We start from the raw sequence: 27,372 nt of genomic DNA, 5'->3' as shown, positions 1-27,372 counted from the left end.
TTGTTTTTGAAAACTTATTTTAATAAAACAGCCAATCCAGTTTGGTTGGTCCATGATATGAGTCCGATAGTAGTGTAGTTGGATGGGGCTTGATAAGAGCTTTCCAACGATATATTATAAGTCCAATTCCGATGAATATTGAGGAAATTATGGTCAATTTACTAAACTGGGCCCAATTTGATCCTTATATGCGGCCCAATGATCTAGGGGAGGGCCTAATATGATTTATCATTCCTAATGCAATTAGGAATGGTTTTAGTCTTCTAGATTCTTCTAGAAGGTTCTTTTCCTTCCTAATTCAATTAACATTGATAAATTGACTTTTGTTGACTTTTCAGAGTTTTAATTAAAATCAAAGAGCATTTTTGAGGAAAATACGATTTTATTCTCTTGTACGGTAATTTTTATCTGATTTTAGAAAACACGTGAATTTCTGAAATCAGCGCCAAACGCCAGCTGTGGCGCCTGGCGCCAACAGCCAGCGTTGGCGCTGGTTCGGTTTTTTGTGCGCCAATGCTCTGTTTTAATAATTTTATCTTTTTAGCTGATTTTCTCTATAAATAACGTATTAAAAACTCCATTTTGATTCACCTACAACCAGTTTTCATTCATCAATTCTCTCTCATTCTCTTTAATCATTCACCATCTTTCTTTTTTTCTAAACTTGCTTTTTACATACAAAATTCCGCATTTGCAAGATCTAGAAACACCTAGCCTTATTCGAATTTGCCTTCGCCCTAGACGTGAAAGGTTTAATTTATGAGGGTTTGGTCCCAAATCTCTCTTTCAATTATTTAACTTAATTGTTTTGTTTATTATTTTCCTTGAATTTACTAACGTGTGTATTTTGTTATTAGAAAGAGGTACGAAGCATCAAAGTAAGTGCTTTAACGGTTTTTATTGATATTATGATATAGAGAGCATGCTTAGATTGTTATTTTGATTCCTAGTATCATGTCTAAGGTAACTTTTAATATCAAGTATGATTAAAAGTACGATGCCTTCTATGTTCTTCCTAATATTTATGATTGTTAGTATCATGTTAGGGAAAAAATTTGATTTTTATTGCTTAGTGACATGTTAGGGTTTGTTATTAATCTTATTAGTATCATGCCTAGGATCTTGCTATTTTCATTATGCTTTAACATGATTATTATGATGATGATTATTATAATTGTTATTATGATGATTATTGATTGATTATCATTTTAATTATGATTATTTTAATTATTATTTTTATTATTATTATGTTGCTTGATGTTTATTATTATTGCTTGATCACGCCTTTTATGCATATTTAAAGGGAATTTGGTACTTGTAATCACGCTTAATAAGTTAATTAATAATCTTGTTAGGGTTAATTTGATTATAATTCAAGTGATCGCCAATAATAGATTTATTTGTGCATTAAATTCAACCAACATAGATAAACAGGTTTAGGGTTAAACCTATTGATTGCATGTTAGTCAGAAAGCGCACATGAATACGATCAGAATAAAGTAGAGGCCTATTATTAGGGTAGGTTCAATCTCTTTTAGGTTGGATTTGTACCTTCATCCCCAAACCCTTATTTGGTTCAAGACCTTATGGAGTTGACGATCTCTTGGATCGTTAAGGGGTGTAACCTTCACCCTTTGAACGGTTTACAAGTTCCTAAAACTTGTTGGTGACTCTTTTGCTCTATCTTCTTCCCTTTTGGACGCCACCGTACTTAAGTGTATGATCACAGTGGGGTTCAAGCAAGGGGATTAACGCTTGAAATTTATTCCCTACAGGTACTAACCCTAAAGGATAACAATTCTCCACCCCCATAAATACCCCAATCATTTATGATATGATGGAAGGGGTGGATTGTGACATAACATTTAATAAAGCATTAAAACAGCTCCAAATTCTCTCTACTTTCTCTCTCTAGTCTTTTCGTTTTCCGGCTGCTAACTTGACCGTTGGAGGTGAATATTCTGATAACGGGACGTTACTTTGAAGGTGTCTGGGCCGTCTATCCAAAGAGCGCGACCAGTGTCTAAGGGGAAATCACAAAAATACCCGAAACACTTACGGTATGGGCTTTGGAAATCTTTAAACAAGATTTTACATAGCCTTCTCTTTATAAAAAACAATATCAGCAATATATCTCCCAAATCTTAGACCCTAACAATCATGAGAAATAGTAGAAAACACCCGATCATTCTTCCTCCACGCAAGGTTAATTCAGTTTAGTTAGGATTTGGACTCTTCAAAGAACAAGGCCTTAGTGTCTAAGCTGCAAATATCATACAAAAAAGACAATGAATTTTGGGGTCTAGTTAGGATTAGTATAAAAAAAATAAAAATAAAAAAATTATGCAAGTCACATTTTACTTTTACTCCTTCAATTCCTTTATTTCTCGTAAACGTGTCAAAACTAGCTCAAATCGATCTATAAGTAACGGAAAAATCCAAGCTTATCTTCTAGATAAACTTTCCATGTTTATCAAGTGGCATTGTTGTAAATAAAAGGTATTGGAATGCGTGAAATCAAAGTAAAAAACTATTTTCTCTACCAACTGTCCAGCTGGCATCTAAAAGGAACTTGACAGAGCAAACAAACGATCATTAGTACCATCAAGACTTAAACTCACCTTGAGTTAAGGCATGTAAAGAAGCCTATAAACACCAATTTTTTAATCTTATATTCAACCCAATTGAGCAAACAAACAGTTCGGCAATGTCCATATTCAAGGCTATATCCACCATGATGTCAAAGTTACAAAATTTTTGTTCAAAACCAATCACAAAATCTAATCTTTTATTCAACACAATTACAAAATCTAATCTTGTATTCAACTCAATTAAGCAAATACAGTAATAAAAAGTTAGACAATGCCTAATTCAAGGCTATATCCACCACAATGTCAAAAACTCAAAATTGTAATCAGTAAATATCACGAAGCACTTACCTTTGAAGAGTCCAAATTATGAACCATTTTAACCAAAAAAAAAAAGTCCAAATTCAACCCATCCACCCACAATGTCCAAATTTAAGGCTATGGTAGCACCAAACAAGCAATGAACATAAAAAGTAAAACTCAGGAGATTGGAAGTTCGGAGGTGATTGATTCAATGGGGCCAAAAAGAAGAACCCGATTCAATTAATTCAATGAGGTGGAAAAGCAAAACCCGATTTCAACACCAAACAAGCGACGAACGAAACAATAAAACCTAGGTGATTGATGAAGTCCGAAGAAGATTAATCAATGGTGTAACAACAATGGAAATGCGCGCATTTGACAACTTATACTGATTTTGCGGAGGCTGGGAACAACAATCAACTATGGTTAAGGCTTCCAAGCTAACCACGTTTACTGCTGGGTCTAATGCCAATATTCTTTGTTACCGTCAAATTACCAATTTACCATGATACCCTTCATTAACAACTAGAAATGACATTAATAGCCCTAGATAAACATCCCAAGTTTATCTAAGAGATGAACCTGGGCTTCCTCGTAAGTAACTCAATTCAAATTTTGATATATTAACACATTAATTTAGTATGGGCGTGCCTAGGTTCATCTCCGCGAGAAATGAAATTGTTTCTCACATGCACTTTTACATGCTAGCGAAGCAACTTTAGTAATAAAATATAAAGTCAAAAAGAGGGTCAATTTTGTCGTTAAGTCACGCCGTAAGTAGTAAATTAGATGGAGTGTTGACGCCATCGTCTCCAAAATTTCATTTCCAGTCCCCTTCTTCATTATCGAGCTTCATCTTTTACACCTCCAATTGTTGCTTCGGTGAGGATGCCCTGTAGTTATATTTGAAGATTGTTGTAGTTTGTCTTGTGTGTTCTGGTCGTTTTGCTTTGTGGTGTTGGTGATCGTATTATGGCAAGATTTGATTAAGGTATTTTGTTTTCCTCATTGGCTCGTGTTGTTGTTTGTTTCGCCCATTTTCATAAAGCTATAGTTTTCATCTAGCACGAATTTCTATCGTGTATTGTGTAATTGTTGTTAATTTGTTTGACTTATTAAATTAGGGCATGGCTGATTGTATGTTTGTGTTTGTTGTTAATTACACATTAGTGTATTGTCGTGGATAAGTTTCTAATTGTTATGTTGGGAACTCGATTATGTTAATTAAGTTACAAAATGTATTGTTGTTTCGTTGTATTACTCAAATTCTGGTATTGATGTATTTGTGCTTTTGCTATGAATCTGCTACTTTTGTTATTCTCCTATATTTGTCTATGTATTGCGTTGTTATCTATTTGCTATTGATATTACATGGTAGTTCTAGGTGGGTAATGAATGTGAATTTGGAAGCGAATGCTGAAAGAATAATAAGTTCCTTGGGAGGTGGGTGTGATAAGGTGGGTAATTTGATGGAAATTGGTGTAGATTACAGTCAACAGGAAGGTTGTGAAGTTTTGAATATAGAGAAATTAATTTCATTGGGAGGTGGGAGTGATGAGGTGGGTAAGTTAATGGAAATTGGTGTAGATGGTAGTGAATAGGAAGGTTATGAGTTTTGAATACAGAGAACTTTTGTTCATTGGGAGGTGGGTGTGATGAGGTGGGTAAGTTGATGGACATTGGTGTAGATGGTAGTGAACTGGAAGCTAAGGGTATCAAGTTTTCAATACAAAGTCCTTGGAAAATATCACACTTACACAAACCATTCAAAATAATTCACCCTTCTTTTCTAAAAATGGTAAATCTAATAGACCATTATTGCAGCACTGCTCCCCGATTTAGAAAATACAAACCACTGAGACTATTATGTCAACAAATAGGGTCAATGTGATTACCACTGTTGAACCTCCAAAAGTTGGTATGGTTTTTAAAGGATGGGAGGACATAGAGCTATATTACCAAATGTATGGACAGTGGATTAAGGGTTAGCAGGTTGCAAGGTGCCTATACCAGTACAAAAGAGAGAAGGGGGATCATATGGAGGTGTGAATGTTGGGGTCTGCTAGATATGAGGGCGAAGCGGGAGGCAAAGAAAAGGGCCAAGTTAATGGATGTTGGTGGCTGTGCAGGAAATGTGAATGGTGTCGTTGGTGAGGATGAGCTTGCACGTGGTAAAAGGAAATCCAAAAAATGTTTCCGCAAAGCTAGGATTTATGTGAGTGTTATAAGTGATGGCCTACGGGTTTCGAAAACCATAGAATTAGAATATACTCATACTTTTTCACCAAGCATGGCTAATTTGGTGAAAGAGTATCGTATGAAGATGACCTGAACTGTTCGAAAGAGGTTACTTAATTATTATTAGGAGGGTAATCCCGTGTCGCAAATTTGTGGTTGTCATCTAGGCACAGAGAATGATAATTTGCTGAATGTGATGGATATGCAGCACGATATTTACAAGCAAAGGCACGTAAAGATGGTTGGGGGAGATGCACAAGCAATGATGGATTACTTTGACTATATGCAAGTCGATAATCAAAAGTTTTACCATGCCCATAGGTTGGATGAGGAAGGTCGTATAACAAATGTGTTGTGAGTCGATGCGAGAAGTCGGGTTGCGTATGAGGAATTTGGAGACATGGTGTATTTTGATGCCACATATCTCACAAATGATTACGAGCTACCGTTTGCTAATTTTGTGTGTGTGTGGGGGGGGGGTGAATCACCATGGCTAGTCCATTTTATTTGGTTGTGCTCTCGTTTCCCATGAAGACTGTAAAACTTTTTCATTGGATATTTCCGACAATGGTTATCTTGCATGGGCAACAAAGTTCCCATTGCTATTCTCACTGACTAAGCAATTGCAATGAGGAAGCCTTTAATTGAAATTACGCCTAAAACACGCCACCGATGGTGCATATGGCATATCCTAAGGAAATTTCTTGACAGACTTGGAAAATGTGCTATGTAAGTAGTCTCCTATACCTTTCATTTTCTATTATTTAACCATACCATTAACACTTCCCCGCTCAAGACTTTTCTCATTATACTACATTCTTAGCTTGTTGAAAAACAATATCCCAAAATTTCAACTACACAATCTTACACATTTCACGTTATCAATGAAACTTGAACTACATTTTATAACAATAATGACACTCACTATCTTTTCCAATACACAACCTTCATCCAACAAAGAAATTACCCTTGTTACCCTATTAGCTGCAAACTAAACTGCATATGGACAATTTTCAAACACATAAGCAACATACATATGGTCCATTTGATTTACAAGACCAAGTTCGAGTAGAAATCCAATTACAAAATAAACTTCAACAACAAACAAACATAATCTCACACATTAATAGTATATTTCAATATGGCAAAGGAACAATGAATTGATTCAATGCAGTAACACCACCATTAATTAAATTTTATAGCATAGCTAAACTCGATCATTTCAACCAATTACAACATAAATCAACAAGACTCATAAATCAAATAAGTTCGATTACATTATATATCAACCTAAATTGAGAATCAAACAATTTTACTAAGGGTATCATTCAAGCTAGATTTGAATTAGGAAGTCCTTTTCGAGCTAGAATTTTAAACCGATGCAATATATTAGGCAAAGAAAAATGATTATTGATCAAGGCAACTCTCCTCACCCGGAACTCAGTCGAGACCGCCTGATTCAACCTAACAATCAAACAAGTCAAATAGAAAATTTGCAATAGTGTTTAGAATATCTTTACGAGAAGTGATTGAATCGTGACGATTGAAGTCATATAGCTCCACTGACAGCTGCCTCGCAATCCCTCCACAAGTCAGGTAGTTGGCAAACCTCTGTCGATCAAATAGCTCCCACACAGCCTAGCCCACCACACGTCAAGTACCAGACAAACCTCTACAGTGTAAACCCCTCGTACACCGTCACCAAACTTCTACAAACCATGCAATCACCGAGAAATCACCAAAGACACTCAAGAACAAACAACTTACTTCCTATGACTTTCACCACCATTGATTTTTGGGTGTTTTCTCTCACTCCCAGGATTCGTTTATGGAACGTTTGTGAGACTGTTAGTCAAACATATAACAGATGTTAGCTAATGTGTTAAAATGACAAATATGACCCATGATAAAAAAAAAAAAATTGGAGAAAAACCGTGATAAACTAATTTCATTTCTCACGGAGATGAATATGAGTTCGCCCATTTAATATGACTCATTCTTAAAAAAAAAACGACTTAGGCCCTGTTCTTTTCACCTTAAAAAAATAATATTAAATAAAAATAATTTCATTTCAGTAAAAATAATTTCAGTTCAGTAAAAATAGTTTCAGTTCAGTAAAATTCAGTTTTCTTAAAGAAGAACTATAATAGAAAATCAGTAAAAATAATTTCAGTTCAGTAAAATTAATTTAATTTCAGTAAAAATAATTTCAGTTTAGTAAAATTAAGTTTAGTTCAGTAAAAATAAGTTCAGTTCAATAAAAATAATTTCATTTCAGCAAAATTAAACTGAATCAAACAGGGCTTAATCGAGCCCAACCTATTCACCCGAATTTAGAGCTCTACCTCCCTCGACCATCTACTTGTATATTGTCGTGCCTCGTGCATCTGGGTGCACCGTCCGACTTTTTAATCTTCCCTACTCTCCTGTTACCACGCCAAAAAGGACGGTGTAGAAGCAAAGCAGATTAAAGGATGTATCATCCCACCAGAGGAGGCGTTCGCGGTGGCCGAGATCGTAAGTTCATAATCTCTTTATCCCTTATTCTCGTTTAATTAATGGCGATTTTTGTTCATTTCATATTTTACAATATTTGAAATCGTGAATTTTGTTATTGTCCTGGTTCTTGTTATCATTTAGTGAGTAGGTTCGATTAGCTTATTTCTTGAGGAATTTCAGTCGTCTTTGATTTTGTATAGTAATCCTCTTTTATAGGTTTCAATTTACAGTGGCTTTGTGAGATTTTTTATTGTTGGTGTTTTTGTTGTTCAATATTATGTTTTTGACCTTTTTTTCAACTTTAGAATTATTGGGTTATTTCGGTTCAATTGATTGAAATTATACGATTAAGTATTTAATATTTGTAGAATCTGTACTTCATTTTTGTAACTGTTTGAAATATTTTTCCGTAGGGTGGTACAAAATTTGAGTGGATTATTTTTCCTTTTGAATTAGGAATGAAAAAAAATTGATATTTTGATCGCAACTGAGTTCTCGGTGAGATTATAGGACAAATTTGGGAATTACTGGTATCTTTGGGTTTCAAGACGATATCGGATTTAAGAATTTTGAATTGGATTTTAAATGTGTCTTTCTGAGAAATGAGGTGCTAATAAAATTTAGGTTTTTGGTGATTATTTAAGCTGGGGATTATGAAATTGGCGATAGTTTCCATTTGTTGGAGAGGAATGTTAGGGTTTTTCAGAGTTACGTTGGTGGATGGTTCCCGTGTATGGATAGAGTAGTTTTTCTGTCACTCCCCGGTTTTATATCTTAGTGTTTGTCTCTCTTTCTAATTTAAGTTTTCGTTGCCACTTGCTTGCAATACGTCATCAGTTTTTATTTGACAGTAATTTTGATGTATATGTGTATCTCAATTCCTATTCAATCTACTGAAGTCAGTATTACTTCTTAAAAGACTTTTAATCAGAGATATGGAGGTAAGACCAAGATTCATTTTACAGTGGGGACTGAATAGCTTCATTGATTGGTGTTGATAGTAGGTCTGATGACAATATGGAATAATATAGGTTTGGATGAGGTATGAGTCTAACGTCTGCCGTTGAGAGAGATCCTCCGATGCATGGGGTGTACGTTAGTGCAGTGAGACTCTTCAAAAAAATTGGTTTGTTGTCATCAATTACTTTCTTCTTCACACCCGGGATTTTAGCAAAGTTCCATAGTCAAAACATAAGAGGAAGAAATTGTGTAGTGTCAATTGTGTCAAAATCAGAGAATTTATTTTGCTTTTCGATGTGCCATCGAATGTTAAATCCTTAGGGGTGGTTTGGTGTGGGGTATTATCATAGGAAAGAGAATTAGCTAGACTAATCCCCTTTGTTGTTGTTTGTAATGCCATTTTAATCATTTCATTTACATTTTAATCATTTCATTTACCATCTGCATTACCCCAAAATGGTATTTCCATCCCCTTTTATGAACCACCCATACACCACTGCTCAACCACCACCGCCTAATCACAGTCACGTCGCCCAACTAGCATGGCCACCCTCACCACGTCACCACTGCAATCCCACCAGCAATGCTGCCCTTTCATACCATCTAAAGGCACCCAAATCTTACCCTAACCATCCCCAAGATCAGCTCCCACCCACCCAAAATAAACCCTTACTGAACTTGAAATACCTGAATTATCTTTATTTTGAAGAAAATACCTCAACTAATTGATAGCTTTAGTGTGCTATCAATTAATATAGGAAATATTGATAACTTTGCTATATTATGCCGCTCTGATGAAGTATAAAGTTTATTTGTATGATGGTTTTTGATTATTTTTCTCTCTAATTAAAACATGTAAACTCTCAATGTCGATTTAATATTTACATATTATATTTGTATTTATACTACTTCCCCAATCTTTGAAATTTATTATTGTGGTTGTAATCAAGGCAACCGTGTTACAAATTGTCATTGGCTGGTTTGGAGTATTGTTGTCCCTATATTATTTCCCCTAAATATTGCCAACACATAAATCTATAGTGCTTAAAATTTCTGTTTTATGTGGCCAATAATTGGCAATTAGATAACAGTTATTCAAAAAATGCTTATGATTGGAAATGGGAATAACAAGGGTGGCTGAAATTTGTAAACTGTGAGGCTAATAGTTAGAACAGTTTTTGATGTGGGACCCCTATTGTGCCGATCATTTTTTCTGTCAATATTATTATATGTAGACATTTTGATAAGATCCTTTAAAGATAACAGGAAACTTTAGAAAGCAATTTTTTTTCCAGATGGTCATGTACAGTAAGATGGTTTGAATTGGCTCGCAAGATATTCTATGTTTTAATGGTATCACCATCTCTGTAAATGATCACTATGAAAGTGGGACTTTCAATAGGGGGCTCAAGATTGGACTTTGGAACTGAGTTAGTTATAATAGTCTTGACTCTAGCTTTGGTATGTTGCCTAATGTAGACTTTCTTTAGTTGTGACTTCACGATAGAAATTTGCCTCAACGATAAATGTCCTGAACTGTCTAATGGCTGCAGAGACTCTCTCTCTTTTTCTTCCGTTTGGTTTCATTTTGGAAGTGATAAACATATGATTTTATGCATTCTATTTTTTGAAATTATGAATTGGTTTCATGAGTATTGTGTTTATTTTATTGTTTCACTTGTTTTCAACACTATATGGTATTTTTTATCTAATGAAAATTTATGGCCGTTGTTCTTTTTCAGAATTCAAGTGGGATGATGTGAAGGTTGATAAACACAGAGAAAATTACCTTGGTCACAGTCTTAAGGCTCCTGTTGGGAGATGGCAAAAAGGTTTTTTTTTTTTCACTTGATTATGTAGGTTAAGGCTGTTAAGCACCCTCACTTAGTGGGTGCAGAATATGTTCTTTCGTTTTATTTATTTATATTATTATTATTATTATTATTATTATTATTATTATTATATATATATATATATATATATAAAATTCTTATATAGTGGATTTGGTGCTTGCATTTTTTCAATCCTCAGTTTAAACTTTTTTGAACTATCTTTATTGTGTTGTCTTCATATTTTAGGATAACCCTATATTTCTTTGTTACTCTTTCAGCCTGCAAGCTCAGGCCTGTTTATTTAGTGATTTTATGTCAATTGCTATAACTTTGGTTAACTATGCTGATGCCTTACAAAACTTAACTTTACTTGCAATGTTCCAACTAACCCTTTTTTATTAAATTCTTCTCTTACAACACTCTACTAAACCTATACATAATGAAGCAAAGGGAGTAATAAAACATTGTTTCTCAGATCAAGACTTGAATTAAAAAAAATAATAGTTTTTAAAAATCTATGTATTATGTGTTCTTGCGCTGCTCTGAGATTTTTCAATTGTAATGTTTGTAACTTATAACTTGATCAGGCAAAGATTTGTTTTGGTACACCAAGGACAAGAATTCTCAGGGTCTTGAACAGGATGCCTTAAAGGCAGAGATTCAGAGGATCAAAGAAGAAGAGGAGCAGTCAATGAGAGAAGCTCTAGGCTTAGCTCCAAAGCGTTCTGACCGACCAAAAGGAAATCGTCTTGATAAACATGAGTTTTCTGAACTTGTCAAGCGTGGATCAACTGCTGAAGATTTGGAAGGTGGTCATGCTGAAGCAGCAAAGGTTCAAGGACTTGGTTTTGCCAGGTATGAGTTAGGCATTTCAAATTTATTTTGACTAATTTTCTACAATCTTTTGTATGATATTGTATCTGCCTTAATACAGTCATGAAGCATTTAGAGTTTGCTTTTGATAAGTTCTACTCGTATTATTGGATATCATTGGAAAGTTTTGACATATTGGTTGTAAACTTGTAACTAAATATTCTCTTAACTTGAATCTTTTGTGTGAGAAGGACGGAACAAAATGGGTAATTCCATGTTTCTCTTCTTGAAAAACATGGAATGTACCTCATAGGGTTAAATTTGTCTTTTTAACTAATAAAACAGGGATAAAATTGTAATTTTCTTTTTTTCTTTTCCATTTGCACAAATTACTACACTTCTAGCTGTACTATTGAAGCAGCTTCTCTCCTCCATTCAAGCACCTTTTCTCTCCACCATTGAAGCAGCTTTTGAGGTTAAATAAAAAAACGAAAAACACCTACCATCTAGGGTTAACAATGCCCTTTATTTGTCCAATTTTCCTTAGGGTTTTTGTAGAATTCGGCGACAAAGCCGCCGGAAAGGGCTGTTGAGATGGTGGGTTGGGATTGGTCTTTGTCGTGGTGTTGGGTTGTTGTCTAATCATGGTAAAGATTCCACCATTGTCTCGTTGAGAAGCCATGAGAAGCTAGAAGAAGGAAGTAGGAGAAAGAAGGGAAGGAGGCAGAGGGGTGAGTCAGTATCCAAAAAATAAATAAAATATTGATGAAGTTGCTTTTATTTACTATTCTTGCCATTTGAAATGTTTCTCAAGAAGAGAAACTGGGCTCAGCCGAACAAAATATTTTAAAAATTACATTTTCCCTTGTTTGGTTGTGTGTGTGTGATTTTGGGTGGTGGTAATTTTAACTCATTACAATTATTTTCTCAGCTTTTATTACAATAAGAAATACTTAAAAAGTGTTTAACTTGTAAAATCAACTTTTCGGCAAGTGGGTCCCACATCATTGTCTTAATTTTTTTTTTTTCAGTGAATGCAACACATCCAAAGTTGGTGTCACTGAGTGTAATTTTGCTGGAAAATAAATACTCCTTCCATACCACAACAGTTATCATTGCACAGAGTTTTATCTGATAAGTTATTGAGTTATCAGTTGCTGTTTTAAATTTTAATAGTTAAGTTATTGGAGTTAGTGGGGGTATTTATAAGGTTATTTTTATGAAAAGGTAGATGTGAAAAAAGATAGTGGCCCAAAATAAAGGTAAGAAATAGCTGTTAGACAGTAGAAAATTATCTAACAAGGAAGTTTTTAGACTATTGAGGTACAGCTGAAAATGGAAAGTGTTCAAAATAATCTGGTCTGGGATGGAGGGACTAGGGAGTACAAAGAAAGGAAAACAGAAATTAGTGGTTGTATAGCATGCTTCTCTGATGGCATGATTGCATGAAGACATTTACTAGGGCCATTCAAAGTTTCAAACTTTGCAGTCTCTTCGTTACTTGTTCTGCTGTAAGTCGACAAGGGTATTTGACAATATCCTTGTGAAGCAGCATTTTAGTCAATTGATTTCTACTTTTCTAGTGCATCTGCAGTTTTTAAGCCTAGAACTTTGCTTTACCAAGGTGCAGTTTGCTGACTATAAAATCTACATTTAGTTGTTGGGTTATAGTCAATTGATTTCCTGTGCATCTGCATCTTCAAACTCATTATGGGATTATGAGGAAAACAAAGAGTTGTCGCATGGTTGAAGGATGCCGAGTTATATTGACATCAGGTTGTTATAGAGCAGGCCCAGGTTAATATCAGTGATAAACATGGGCCGTTTATCACAGGGCGTAATGGTCTTTTTGCGTCTTTAGTCAAGGGTGCCAAGGTCATTTGCTTCTCACGGGGAATATTGTCCTTTCAAACGTCGTCAGCCTCATTTGTTAACCATAGTTAAGTAGTTTTCACTGTTGCAACTTGCAACCAACATCCGCGAATTCCTAGGTCGACTATCTTCTTCACCCTCTTTCACTTTTCCGGCGGCAAAACGAAATACCCTAAGAAAATTAGAGAAATTAGGGCATGGTTAACCCTTAAGGGAAACGCTTGTCTTCCTTCTCCATTGAAGTTGTTGTGCTTTTCAATTTCTGGATTAAAGGTTTTTAATTTTGTGTTTTCTATTCGGCAAGCCTGAAAAGGTAAGGTAAGCGTTTTAATTCTTGATTGTTCGAGCTGTGGTTGTTATTTGGGGTTGGGGAAAATTTTATCATCATTGATTTTCACTGTTATTTGAGTAATCTGTGATGGAATTTGAAATTTTAATGCAGTTTTTTTTGTAAAATTTGATAGCAATTGGGGAAGACGAAGACTGTTTCCAAAGGCTGCATGGATAAAATGAGTTAGCAATTAACTAAATTCCTTGAAATTGGAGTCAATGTGAGCAATTAGTCGTTAATGTTGTTAGTTTGGGATGAAATATTAATGCAATTGGGGAAGACGTCTCAATCCTCTCTATATATTTTTTTTTCCTTTTTTTATACTGTTCAATTTAACTCCACTTGAATTTTTTTTTTATTTTTTGTTTATTTTTGTATTGATTAGTAACTCACACCTTGAGTTAACCTGCGTGGAGTAGCAGTTAACGCTGAAATTTTCCGTCTTATACCTTTTCACGTAAGGGGGACCACATTAGTTGAAAAGGGGGTAAAAAATAGTTATTTATTGTCTTTTTGCGGAACCCAAGACAGGTTTATTACACTTTTGCCATGTGATAAACAATCCAAGTTTATCACCGATATTAACTTGGATTTCCTCGTTACATTGTGTGAATTTTGTTGGAAGATATTGTAGTCTCTTCTAAGTTTTGAACTCATGATTTCCCCAGAGCACTGCTGTAACTTTACACTTGTTTCTTGGTGCACACATATTTAACCAACACTGTGAATTTCTATTTGAAGTTTCACATTTGAATTTTATCGTCTTCACATTTATTTTGTTCTTGGCAATCTAGCTATGAATCATTTCAGTTTGAAGTTTCACCTTTGAGTATTTGAGTTATACCATCTTAACAATTATTCTGACCTTGTAAATACAGAGCTCCTTGTATCATGGAGGCATCAACTACTGTTTTGCCTGGTGCCAAGGATGCTGTTGCTGAGATGGATAAGGCTCTTCCTGAGGCTTCTGAGAAATTGGATAAACAGGAGTCAGATGAGGAAGGTAGACGGAAGAAGAGAAAGCATGATGAGCGGAAACGTGAGAAGCACGAAGAAAGAAAGCACAGGAGGCGTGAAAAGCATGAAAAACATCATTCTCATGACTCAAATGACAAGAGGAAACGTCGCAAGGAGGAGAAGAAGAAGAGAAGGAATGATTCAGATTCAGAATGATTTCATTACCTCCTTTGTAAAACAAACACCCCTCACATTGTAATTTTCACGGACCAATTTAACTTCTTTGATTTATACTACCCTTGTGTATGGTATGGTGACATGGTGTTGGCTACCTCGTAAATGTAAGTTCTTTGCTAGTTCGATCCTCAAAATCTTCTTCATAATAGTACATTTGGCTCAAGTCATCACTAACTTGAATCCTTTGAATAATTTATGTCAAGTGCAACAGGCTAGTTATACTCTGTAGAGCAAAATAGTTGAGATTATGGTGGTGGAAACGGAGATGGAGACGCTTAACTATATGTAAATCTACACAAATAGAGATGCTTTTAATGTGAGTCATGTTATAGGAGAGAAGATTCATGGAAATTTTATCAATAGAAATATCTGGAAACCATTTTGTGCATGTTGAGATGAGGGGGCAATTTGGGTTATTCGGATTAGTTATTAGGTTTATTGACTGATTTGGGTGGCAATGATTGGGATATTTAAGCTTTGAATCTGTGTTATCTTGTGCCAAAATAGCCAAGAGTGTCTAATTAATGGATTAAGATTTAAGATCATGTTCACTTCATCTAATTTTTGTTAAACTGAAATTATTTTTACTAAACTGAAATTATTTTTGCTGAAATTATTTTCTTTTATGGTGTAAAAGTTATAGAAATAATTTTAGTTTAATAAAATAATATTATTTCAACAAAATTAAGATGAAGTGAATCGAAACTTATCGATAGACTTAAATCGAATTCCAGCTAAGTTACAAAATTAATCCTAACTCGTATTTCGTACAAATTGTGTTTGGGTACTACAATAACTCTCATTTTGGGACCATTATTGTTCTAAATGCTCATCTTGGCCATCTATAACTATTATTAAAGTTAAAACCGCTGACATGTCATTTTCTAATTAAAATATTTCCCTCCAAAATTGATTATGACATCATTTTTTTTTTCAATCATTTTTTTCATTTTTTTTTGTATCTTTCCCACAAATAAATTCAAATATGAGGAAGATTATTTTTTAAAAAATAAATAAAGCTATGAGTATCAATTACTAAAAATGCATTAATGAAATCTTTCTTTCTAAAAATACTCTTTCATATGATTTGTTGCAAAATTATTATTAATTAATAATATTATTAAAAAAAATGTCTTTAAATTTCTTAAATCGTGCATCGCACAAGTACTAATCTAGTGCTTTAACATAAGAAACTCCATTGAGTACTGGATTAATTTCGCCAAAGTCACCAACTCCAATGGTTGTAGCCAGGGACTTGCTTGCAATATTAAATAATTCCTAACCATTAGCTTGGCTGTTGGAGCTAAAAAATACAATTAGTTTGGTTAAGCAAATTACCTTTGACTGCTTGAAGAATAACTTACCAAAAAAAATAAAATAAAAAATAGAATCAATATAATGAAATATAAAAAGTTGATGAAGGAGGTTAAATTCATTTAAATTGGAAGCTAATAGCTAGCCATTGAAGTTCAAAGTAGCTATAATGACAATTAGCTTAAAAGCTTATGCGGCATGCCAAGCTGATTGTCAAATTAGCTTGTTGTTGGAGTTATTTTAGACTTTAACTTATTTAATTTGACATTAATTTATTTTAAAAATAATCAAAATTAGCTTGTTGTTGGAGTTATTTTATGCTTTAACTTATTTAATTTGACATTAACTTATTTTAAAAATAATCAAACAAGATCCGACTACACCATTCAAATTAGATTGCTCTTATTTATCATTGAATATCTTCATTTTCATAATTTTCATATTTGAAAAGTGCATACTAATACCAACCTAATTACATATCATTTGGTAATTTTGTATGTTCAAATTAGTGTATAGACTAGGGGCCTGTTCACTTTAGCTTAATTTCAATTCTGTTCAGTTTAGTTCAGCTCCAATCAATTTAGTTCGGTTCAGTTTCTAATTTTCTTCTCTCATAAAATATTCATTTCAACTCTATTCAGTTTAGTCCGCCTCCAATCAGTTCAATTCAACTCGATTCAATACTTGTGAACAGACCCTAAGTTAATATCTAACTAGATTTAAAAAAAATACAATAATTTGAATCAAATCACATGAATAGAAGTATAGAACATAGCCATAGCACAAAGGAAAGAGAGAAAGCTTCTAACAAAAGCTAATTCTTTTTTTTTTTTTTTTTTTGTTTTTTGTTGTTTTTGGAAATTAAAGGTTATTCTTTTTTTCATATTGCTTGCTTCTCCTTCCTCCATTATTATTCCTCAAAAAAATACAAAAAAAAAAAAAAAAAAACATTATTTATTTGAAATACTAAAAAAAACAAAAGGCGAGAAAGGGGAAAACGCCTCTTTCTTCCTCCAACCACCATTGTTTGAGGCAGCTCAACCTCTCTCTTCAAAACCTAACTTCATCAATTTCCAAGAGCTGCTTCAATTTATTTTAATTTTAACATCCATTTTCAAATTTTTTTAATTGAATTGAATCACCCAAAAAAAAAAATAAAAAAATGGTGTCGGCAAACAAGGAAATGGCTGTGTACTGTTTTGACACACTTGTTGCTCACTACAATAGCGACCAAATTCCCCCTCCTGCTTTCGACGAGGGTGATCAGTATGCCCCTTTCTCTCTTTCTTTTCACTAATCATTATTTTCTGTATTAATTATTAATTAATTGATCATAATAAATTAATTTATATTAAAAACAATATTAATAATGATATTTGTTATTTATATATTATGCATTATTTACATGAATTGTTGATATAGTTTTTGCATGTCTTTCTTGTTTAGTGGTTTTTTTTTTTAATTATGATTTGTATTTATTGAATTTTGATTGGAATATACTATAGTTAGTAATTTGGCTAAGGGAAATAATACCCAAGTGGAATGGTGTGAGTTGGGATTGTTGGAATTTTGTTTTTAATAGTTTTTACAAATGAGTATTGTACAAGTAAATTGAGTGGAGCATTACTTATTGTAGGGGTGTTGGTGCAAAAATGCAAATAAGTCCATGATTCCCTTGCATAAGGCAAGAATACATTAGGGGTATGCCCTTAAAAACTACCGACCTTTGAGTTAGAGGCCTTGCTTGTGTACGAGCAATGTATGATTACCAAAAACAATAAGAACTTTGTTGATAAAAAGCAAATGACTAATTGACATTAGAGCACAAAGTACAAGTAGGAAACTTTTTAGAGGAACAAAGACTGACTATTGAATTAGACCGAAGGAGGGAAATTTACCTCCATGATTAATCCCAATCGAAAGTTACTAACTGCTTTCGCTAAACTAATGCTAGGCTACTAAGCCTAGAATGCCAAGACCTAAGAAAGCAAAAGAAAATTGTTAAAGTAATTGATATGATTCTCAATTCTGCTCCTTCATTGTGCTTTTATAGAGATATCTGGCAACGGTTATCTGACCGTGGTTTGGTAGTTCCCCTTGTGATATGTATTTCCTCCTTTGGCACCTCTATCCTCTTTTGAATTTATCTCCTCCTTTTCAAATTCATTGAACTTGCTGTCTTGGGCCTCTTTGACTTCTATCTTTATGTAAATGGGTTATTGGGCTTCTTATTTTAGTCTATTCTCTTCATCTACTATCTCTCTAAATTTAGGTCAGGTAAATAAAAATTAAGATTGAGTCTAACAAGGGGTTAAGTATGTGTTAGTAGATTACGCTTGTATAGTAGAAACTATAATTCATGTTCCCATATGCTTGATTTCACCTTGTCCAATAGATTGGTGGTGCTCTCTGTTCTCCATTATTAGTTGGTTATTTGATGGTCATGTCATATTATATATGAAATATTATTACTAATTACGTAGTTGATTTTACATGCAATAACTAGCAAGTCTATAACGATACACTTTGCATGCCTAAATACATTTTCTAGGCCGAAAAAAAAAAAAATAATAATAGGTCACTTTATCCCTTGTATTACCTATAAAGAAGAAATTGTTTTATTTGACCTATCTTATCTGCACTTGTTTTAGTTGATTGTTATTTGCTCAAAATAAACTTATCTGTGGAAGAATTATATCGTTTTATTTTATTTTATTTATTTATTTTATTTTTATTGAATGCTTAAACTTATTTTGTCCAAAATAATTAAATGCCCTATAGCTGTGCTATATTGGTGTGGTAGAAATGCAACAATTTAATTTGTGACAATTTGTTATGGTAATTTAACTCAACAATTTTACAAACACCCCTAATCAAATGTGGCCTATATGCTTATTATATTATATAATGGAGGAAGTACTTATCAAGTACTAGTGGGAATAGCATGTCAATGAGTTTTGAACTAAATGATCGTGGTTCTCTATGCAGCCCTTTGTTTGTAACTTGGAAAAAGGTGGTAAATGGAGGTGAGCCTCGCCTTCGTGGCTGCATAGGAACTCTTGAAGCCCGTGCCATAATCAACGGTTTTAGAGACTATGCTCTTACTAGGTATTGTATGGAATTTATGTGCCTTTGATGAATTTCATTATTTCAACATGATATTGCTAAAAACCTTAGGCACCTTGATTCCTTTTGCTTTTTTATGCTTGTATTTTTTTTTAAATTTTTTTTCTTTTTTTTAAATCTTTCTTTAAATTGAGGTGCTTATAACAGAAAGTAATAAATTATTCTTGTGTATTGCCTGCTTTTGTTTCATTCTACACTCTTTTTTCTTTTGGCTAGAATTGTTTTAGTAATAGTCTAAGCAAAACATTTGAATTTCTTGGGTCAGAAGTAAGATTTATTTTTCTTTCTTTTCAAAGTCTAACATGTTGTATTTGCTATGCTTATGCACTTCTTTTATTTTTGGGATGTATATATACTCCATAGAGTTTTATGAAATCTCTGTAAACATCTTGTTGTTTTGTGAAAAAAAAACCCTAGTGGTTCTAAACTAAATTTTTTTTGTGATTTGTAAAAAAAAAATTATATGCGTGTTATAAATTATGTATGTATAGTTGTTTTAATTATGAATAACTACATTTGATTAAGAATATTGCTTTTTGACTTTGAAATGGTGTTACAGAATTGTACTCGAATTTATCTGTAAATATCTCTAATTATCACATCAATAAGTAAAAAAAAAAGTTGATATTTTAAAAGTACACATTATGAATCTAACAAGACCCCACATTACTATGTTTTTTCTTATCTATAAACCACAAAAGCTAGTCAAAGTAGAGTTTGTGAATAGTATCAAAAGTCAAAACGTGTCATCTAATTTGGAATGGAGGAAGTATATCATTACGTACTAGTGCATTATGAAAAATTGATATTTACATATCACACAAAGACACAATTCTAACATGATCCCACTTGATAGTTTTTGTTTTGTATATGAGTAGTAATAAACGGTCAAAATGTTTTTATTTTGATCTCATGAATAGTAAATAAGTAGAATAAAAAAGAACGGAGTGAGTACTTAACGACTCAGTTAAAAATTTTCTGTAGAGCAGCATTTACTTAACGATATGCCTCTGAGTTAATTTGATGCCTTCAAGACAGAAAGACGCTGGTTAGTAGATACTATCTTTGTGACTGTTTATGCAATCGGAGTCTGATAAAGATGGCCACATATATATCTCTCCCAGTGGTGTTATTTTCATTTTGATGCCTTTCCCACCTTATTTGTATTCTTGAAAGGAGTGTTAGATGAAGTGTTTTGTAGATCATTATGTTCATTTATAATCCAAATGGATGAATATAGCTCTCTTGTGCAAAATAAGAGCAACCTGAGGGGCTGGGGTGTGCTTCAATTCCAAAATATTCATGTGTTGTAGTAAACTGAATTTGCCTCTCTTGAGCCTTACAAGAAGTTCAGACTGACATGAGAGGAAGCCATGTGACTAATGTTTCTTTTTGACTGGTGAAGTCTCCTGCAGTGTGAGAGCTACTGTCCACAGAAAAACATGATACGGCCTTGTTTCTCTCCTTAGTTGCCAGTTACTTGTAGTGCCTCTTTGTACTGTATGCTGCCTTAATAGTCCATAACATAGTTTTATACTTGAGAGTTATATATATTACAGAAATTAAGTTTATTGTATCAATATTTCATGCATATTATGCCCATTCCTAGTAACGAAACCAGCTTATTTTGATGGTTTATGAGCTAACACCCCACTTTCTTTTTATGAGCTTTGTAAATTGCCTTAATTGCAATTTATTTGAATTGTTTATGAATTATGACACAAAATGGTCATTGTTGATTCTTTATTGTGTTTCTTCCTTGTTAGAATTTGACACTTGCTCTCAGATTTGTGGAACTGAGGTGTTCTCCTTTTTCTTGATGCTTGCAAGTTATAGTCATATTCTCCACTTCAATTATTTTTTTCCTTTCCCTGCCAATTGCAATTAGAGACTGCTTATGCAACTTTTATTAACCCCTCCGTCCCTATTTAAAGCCCCATTTTTCATTTAGGTGGGGTCTATTATGTGCTTTTTTTTTTTAACCCCTCTAACTTCACTATATTTTATTTGATTCCCCTAAAAACAATGAACTATGCCCTTACCTTTCTTTTTTTGTTTAGCTTTACTCAACAATATCCCACTACAATCCCTCTCCTAAATTATTTGTCCATCGAAATTGAGGCTTTTATTTAAGGTCGGATACTTGGATGGAGTATTTAAGTGGAGAGATTATAACTTGGTTAGTAGACATCACTTAGTAGGCGAATAATAAATTAGGAGATCACGTCAGTTGGTAGTTGGAGAGGAAGTGTAACTTGAAACTTGGAATTTACATGTAAAGTTCATTCATTGGAATTTACATTTAGGATCCTTCATTAAAGGGTCAGAGTTAGGGTGCATTATATTTATTTGATTTGAACTTATCTGAATGTATATTAATTTATCTTATTTAACTTACCTTACCTCAAAACTTTTCTTGACATATTATCCCTCATTAAAATTTATTTTAGTTGATAGAATTAATCAACTAATATTAGAACTTATCTAAACTTATTTTGCCAGAGCTTATATGTACCTTTTTTAGTAAAATAAGTGAAAATAAGTCAAATAATACATGGTTCGTGTCTTTTTGGAGAAGTTGATGTGAATAGATGCGAGGCACTAGCTTCATAGTATCTTTAGAGAGAGATGAAATAAAATGGCAGTAGTTTGGAGATTTCAATTGCCAACACTTATTATGTAAGGAAATAATTCATAATACATTTATTTATAGAAATTATTATGTTTGCAAAAAAGGAATTTAGAACAGTTGAATTGGGGTGTTTACTAATTTTACACTTTGTTATCTTTGTCAATTATTTCTGCTCACTTCTTTTAGTTTTTAGTACAGTTTATTATGCAGATTTTTTTTCCCATCTCTTCTCTCTTTTCTCTTCTGCCATTCTACAGTCTAAATTATGTGCATGTTATGTCACAGTGCACTTAGAGATCGCCGTTTCCCCCCAATTCAAGCTAAAGAACTACCCCAATTAGAATGTACAGTTTCAATACTGACAGAATATGAAACTGCTGCTGACCACCTTGACTGGGAGGTGTGTTCTTCTTCCTCATATTTTGGCTGTCAGACTTATGGTTTCCTTATAAATTTGAATATGGGTAGTGGTCTATCATTATTATCTGTTCATGTTCAAATCTTTTAGGTAATATATATAGATGGGCAGTTTTTTAATTTTTTGTTGTTATTTTAAGCTGATGTCAAGAATGACCAATCTAACTATGTATACAAAGGATTTTATCATGGTTGAACTTGCTGATTGTTTGTGATGATTAATGTAGAGAGAGTAACTGTTAGGCTAACTAGCTTATAGAAATTATAACCTGATATTTATCTTTGCAATTGCCAATAAAATTTCCGTGATGGGCTTGTTTTTGTTAGAAGTTAGCTTTTGGGAGTAACATAAGGCTAATGTTTCTGTTTGGATTAGGAGGGGCCTCTAATTATAAAACCTGTTTAGCTCTATCAATTGTTGGTTATTTCAAGTACTACTTTTGCTTTGAGTGGCCAACCTTATGTGGTCGAAATATAAGACATTCTGAATAAATCCTTCCACCTTTTTCTTTCTGCATCATTTATTTCTGGAGGCATGGGTGTATCTACATAGCCTTACCCTTAGGCTTTAATTATCTTGATGTTTCTTAAATTTTTTTTTGAAGGGGTAGGGGGTTGTTTATATGAATTTTGCATTCTTTTTGTAAGTATTTATATAATGATAGTATTGTATGACAAGGAATTACCAAAAATTTCCAATTGATATTGTCACTTAACTATGTTTGGTAGTTTTTTTTCCTTAGGTATTGTATAAAATGATGTTGGGTTGGTGCTGTGTGATGCTTTCTTCTGACAGGTAGGAAAGCATGGTATAATAATTGAATTTACTGATCCTGACTACAATACCCGGCGAAGTGCCACATACTTACCTGAAGTTGCTGCACATGAAGGTCGGTTGTATTTTTAAACAAAATAAAGTTTGTAATGTTGTTTTTGATCCATAGACATTACTTGCTATGATATTCAACTAGAAATACAATATATACTGGAAGGTGATCTTATCAATAGTTGCTTGGCCTTGTAAGTTTTGAAGTCAAAGTTTATTATCTAAATTAAGCTGTGGTGGCATCCCATAGACACAAAATACTTTTGCTTAGTTCACTAGATAGTGGCTATTTAAGATTAGGCGATGTCGCTTCATGTCCGTTGAAAATGGTTATGCAGGATGCCTTTGAAGCTCAAGCTCAATCTCAATCTCATAACCATGGTAATTTGTCATCATGGATGGCTGCTATCTTTTGTTATTTGTCAATCCCATATTAGACTAATGAAAATTCTCCTCAGGCTGTGGGTTTTAATTAGTTCTAGTCAAGTAATCAGTTAATCTCCTTTCTCTCCGCAAAATTCAATTACTGTGTTACCTTACTTAGTGCACTTCCTTTACCAGGTTCTTGATTTCAAAATATTTTCTGTGTAAGAATTCCAGATAATTAAAGCCTAAGGGTAAGGCTATGTACACCATGCCTCTTCAGATCCCATAGGCCAGCAAGAGTAGGATTTTTACTTGCTGTTTTTTCCTTTCTTTTAGTTTTGTTTCTTGTCCTTCGCATTTTCATGATATTCGTAGTCAATCTGTGAATTTTATAATTTTTTTATTTTCCTGCCCTGATACGGGTGTTATTAAAACAAGAGGGGTTTTTGGGTCTTGGATGGTTGCGAGCTTATTTGTTTATGCTTTTCATGCTTATAAAGCACATTGGTGTGAAATATACAGCTTCAGTATTTTGATTATGTTAGTTGGCTTTAATGTGTTTTTTTTTTTTTGTTTTTTTTCTTCACTCTCTTGCAAGTTCCAGAAAACATGTTTCATGCTTCATATACTTCGTATATGTTTTACGAAAATTAAATTAATTGCCCACTTGATCTTGCTAGTCATGGTAAAGTGGTAGTCCCATTTTGACAGTATACAAAGACCCTGACATCAATTTCCTCTTGTGCCTTGCACACTTTTTTTGGCTCTTCATATATTTAATACCTAACCTTCACAATTTCTAAGGTTTAACAGTTCTATTTCTGTTAGATGCCGTGCATCAATACCTGAAAATATTAATATTTCTGTGTGGTTTGTAAGTTTGTTGATTGTTGTAGCCTTGCAAGGTTGTGAAACAATATATTTGATTCTGAACTTATTGTTTAAATGTTAATTGACTAATAGTTGTTGGAGAATGACAGTTAACAATATAATCTGGGAGTATCTAAGAATTTTTGAATGCTCTAGATTTGTAACAGCCAGTGTTTTAATGATTAAAATGACTCTAGGCCTGCAGGGAAACAGAGAGGAGGCATAATACTGATATTTTCATTTGATTGTGTGCGGCTTGCATTCGTAATATATTAATGTACATCTGTTTATATATGACTAAAGAGTTTATTCTTAAAAAGCACATTTTAAGGTACATGCTCTTTTATCCTGGAGATTTTGAAACATCTGAATAGCAGAAACTTATGAAAGTATTTTTATACATGTCAGGACTCATGAAGATTCATATTTAATAAGGTCTCACTAGATTCTATTTTGTTTTTGCCTCTACCTTTGGAATTTGTCGGTATGTGTTGCTTTACTGTGATGGCGTGAAGCTGACTTTGATAGCTTATATTATAGCTTTCCATGTATATGGAGTTGAAAAATGTTACTCATATTTCAAGCATACATAATGAAGTGTTAAGCCTGCAAGGAAGCTAGTTTTCCCTCTGATATAATGATGCCTTTCAGGTTGGACAAAGCTTGAGGCTATTGACTCCTTGATGCGAAAGGCAGGTTACAATGGTGTAATGACAGACTCAGTGCGGCAGCGCATTAGAATGACTCGCTATCAGAGTACCGCATTTACAATGCACTATGGAGAGTACATTGCATATGTGAAGAACACTCGAGGCGCTGTGCCCACTATTAATGGGTTAAAGCCTGGCACCTATTAACAGTTCCATACTGCTTACTGTTTGAATTGTTTCCTATTAAAGGATTGAATTCATAGGATTTCGGTTGGAATGTGATTTATTCAGCCCACATAAAGCCATTGCTGGTGACTTATTTGGAACTTTAAAATTTTGGGCAGAGAACATTAGAAATTGACCTCCTCATTGAGATGGCTATGGTGTTCTTCTGCCCCAATATTTTCTATTATTGATTTCCTGAATGAAAAGTTGGACTGGCTCTTAGCCCTTTTTTCATTAAGTTGTCACACAAATGACTTGTTACATGTGTTGTCTGACTTGTTTCTTATATGCTCCTCCCAAATTGAATAGTTTTTAATTTTTTTTTTATTTTTTATTTGTTTTTTTTTTGTTTATATTTTTTTTTTTGTTTTTTTTTTGGCATAAATAAGTAAAAAATACAAATCAAACACCAAGGCATTTGGTACAATTGGTACTTTGGTAGTATATGTACTATATACCTTGGCTGGATGAGTGGATGTACAAAGGATTATTATTGAGTAAAGCACAAATACGGTCCTTAAACTTTTGTATTTGTGTATTTTTAGTCCCTCAACTTTCATTTGTGCACTTTTGGTCTCTCAACCACCATTTTTGGTGTTTCTAATCAAAAAGTTGAGGGATCTTGTCTAGTCAGCAAAAGTTTAGGGACTATGGTTTTTTTTTTTTTTTTTTTTTTTTTTTTTATCAAAATTTATTTTTATAAAAATATCTCTGTATTATTATTATTATTATTATTATTATTATTATTATTATTATTATCATTTTTCTTATTTTTGGACGGTATTAATTTTTTTTTCATTAGCATTAATTAAAAATCTAAAGTAATTAAAAATAAAACCAAAAATAAAAAAACACTTATTATTTTGATTGAAAAAATAAAATAAAAATTTAACCTAGATCTTTTCATGGCTTCCACTCTCTCCCCCCCTCTTCCCTAACCCCCTTCCAATTTTCTCTGTCCTCCCTTCTTCCATAGTCCCATAGCTTACAACTCCTCTCCTTCGACAATGGCGGCTCCCAACCTTAAAAAAAAAATTAGGCCAAGCTACGACAATGCCTCCCTCTTCTCTCACAACCTTTACGTACACCACCACCATAATTACTCGATCGATTCACCGCGCCACTTCCACCTTGTTTGTTTGATGCCGCCTCCTTTTTTTCTTTTCAAAGTTTTCGACTCGTAATTTGGGTAGGGTTCAATGATTTTTTTAATCAATAACGGTGAGGTATTGGTGGATGCGCGTTTACGATTTTAGCGATGGTAAGTGGGTTGCAAATCTAAGTGGTGATGAGGTGGAATTTTAATTTACTGTTGGTGATGAGTTTGGGTTTTGGTTTGTTGGTGGTGGCTGGTGATTGGTGATGTAGGGTTCGTTGGTGACATGGGGTTTTGGTTCGTTGGTGGTGGCTGGTGACATGGGGTTTTGGTTCGTTGGTGGTGGCTGGTGAGGTGGGGTTTCGGTTGGTGGTGATGAGGTGGGGCTTCAATCTTAGGGGTAGTGATGTGGGGTTTTATATCTTGGTGGCGGTGAGATTGTGAGACGGTGGTGGGGGGTGTTTGTTGTTAGTGGTGCGAGTTGGTTGGGTGGGTTTTTGGTGGTTTTAGAGGGATTCGTTTCAAATCTAAGTATGGTGAGAAAGTGGTTACAAGGGTGTTGGTGATGTTTAGTTTACTAATCAAAGTTTTCTTTCATTTTAATGAACTTATTTTAATCAAAGATTGTGTGTATTAATGATAAATATTAATTTATTAATAGCTTATAATAAAAAGAGGAAAAAAAATGAGTCAGGGTCCCTAATCTTTTACTGACTTGGCTAGGTCCCTCAACTTTTTAGTCATAAACACCAAGAGTGGTAATTGAGGGACTAAAAGTGCACAAATGAAAGTTGAGGGACTAAAAGTGCACAAATATGAAAGTTTAGGGACCGTATTTGTGCTTTACTCGATTATTATTGTATTTTGTATGGCGCTTGTTCATGGAAGGCGAATTTTTACCTTTTTTTCTGTTATAACATGGCTTTGTGAATAAAAGGTGGGATATGGCTTTGACTGTATGTCTGCTTGTAATATGGTGGATTTGGGATACTCTGCTTAGAAATTTACATGGACAAAAAAGTGTAAAATTAGGCCTATTTTTGAAAGATTAGATCGTGTTTAGGCCTTTGTGGACTGGTTGAATTTGTTTCCATCAGGATTATTAACAGTCTTACCAAGATTATTTTTATTTAAAATATGTATTTTATAAAGGTATTTGAATAATTTTAATATTTTAATTATGGTATTTTAATTATTTATCCTATATAAGTTTGGAAATA

The 27,372-nt window shown here is 33.5% G+C and overlaps 2 protein-coding genes across 2 annotated transcripts; both read left to right on the top strand.

Moving 5' to 3' along the window:
* Positions 1-7,499: 7,499 nt before the first annotated feature.
* Positions 7,500-14,866, top strand: LOC110726173 (multiple myeloma tumor-associated protein 2 homolog). The gene is made up of 4 exons (XM_021905630.1): positions 7,500-7,646; positions 10,331-10,420; positions 11,008-11,275; positions 14,315-14,866. Exons 1-4 carry the CDS (start codon positions 7,604-7,606, stop codon positions 14,607-14,609), a joined length of 696 nt encoding a protein of 231 aa, XP_021761322.1. The 5' UTR covers positions 7,500-7,603; the 3' UTR covers positions 14,610-14,866.
* Positions 14,867-16,848: 1,982 nt separating this feature from the next.
* Positions 16,849-25,319, top strand: LOC110726172 (uncharacterized protein At2g38710-like). The gene is made up of 5 exons (XM_021905629.1): positions 16,849-17,210; positions 18,933-19,052; positions 21,988-22,102; positions 22,916-23,009; positions 24,833-25,319. Exons 1-5 carry the CDS (start codon positions 17,107-17,109, stop codon positions 25,036-25,038), a joined length of 639 nt encoding a protein of 212 aa, XP_021761321.1. The 5' UTR covers positions 16,849-17,106; the 3' UTR covers positions 25,039-25,319.
* Positions 25,320-27,372: the final 2,053 nt, after the last annotated feature.

Source organism: Chenopodium quinoa, unplaced genomic scaffold, assembly GCF_001683475.1.
Source record: "Chenopodium quinoa cultivar QQ74 unplaced genomic scaffold, ASM168347v1, whole genome shotgun sequence".
NCBI lineage: Eukaryota > Viridiplantae > Streptophyta > Magnoliopsida > Caryophyllales > Amaranthaceae > Chenopodium > Chenopodium quinoa.
Note: the sequence above shows the minus strand (reverse complement) of the source record. Positions and strands in the feature narration are given on the sequence as shown.

Coding starts and splice junctions, on each gene's coding strand:
- LOC110726173 (XM_021905630.1), top strand. CDS start 7,604: ATGTATCATCCCACCAGAGGAGGCGTTCGCGGTGGCCGAGATC. Junction 7,647..10,330: donor CGTTCGCGGTGGCCGAGATC/GTAAGTTCATAA, acceptor GTTCTTTTTCAG/AATTCAAGTGGGATGATGTG. Junction 10,421..11,007: donor TGTTGGGAGATGGCAAAAAG/GTTTTTTTTTTT, acceptor TAACTTGATCAG/GCAAAGATTTGTTTTGGTAC.
- LOC110726172 (XM_021905629.1), top strand. CDS start 17,107: ATGGTGTCGGCAAACAAGGAAATGGCTGTGTACTGTTTTGACACACTT. Junction 17,211..18,932: donor GCTTTCGACGAGGGTGATCA/GTATGCCCCTTT, acceptor TTCTCTATGCAG/CCCTTTGTTTGTAACTTGGA. Junction 19,053..21,987: donor AGAGACTATGCTCTTACTAG/GTATTGTATGGA, acceptor GTTATGTCACAG/TGCACTTAGAGATCGCCGTT.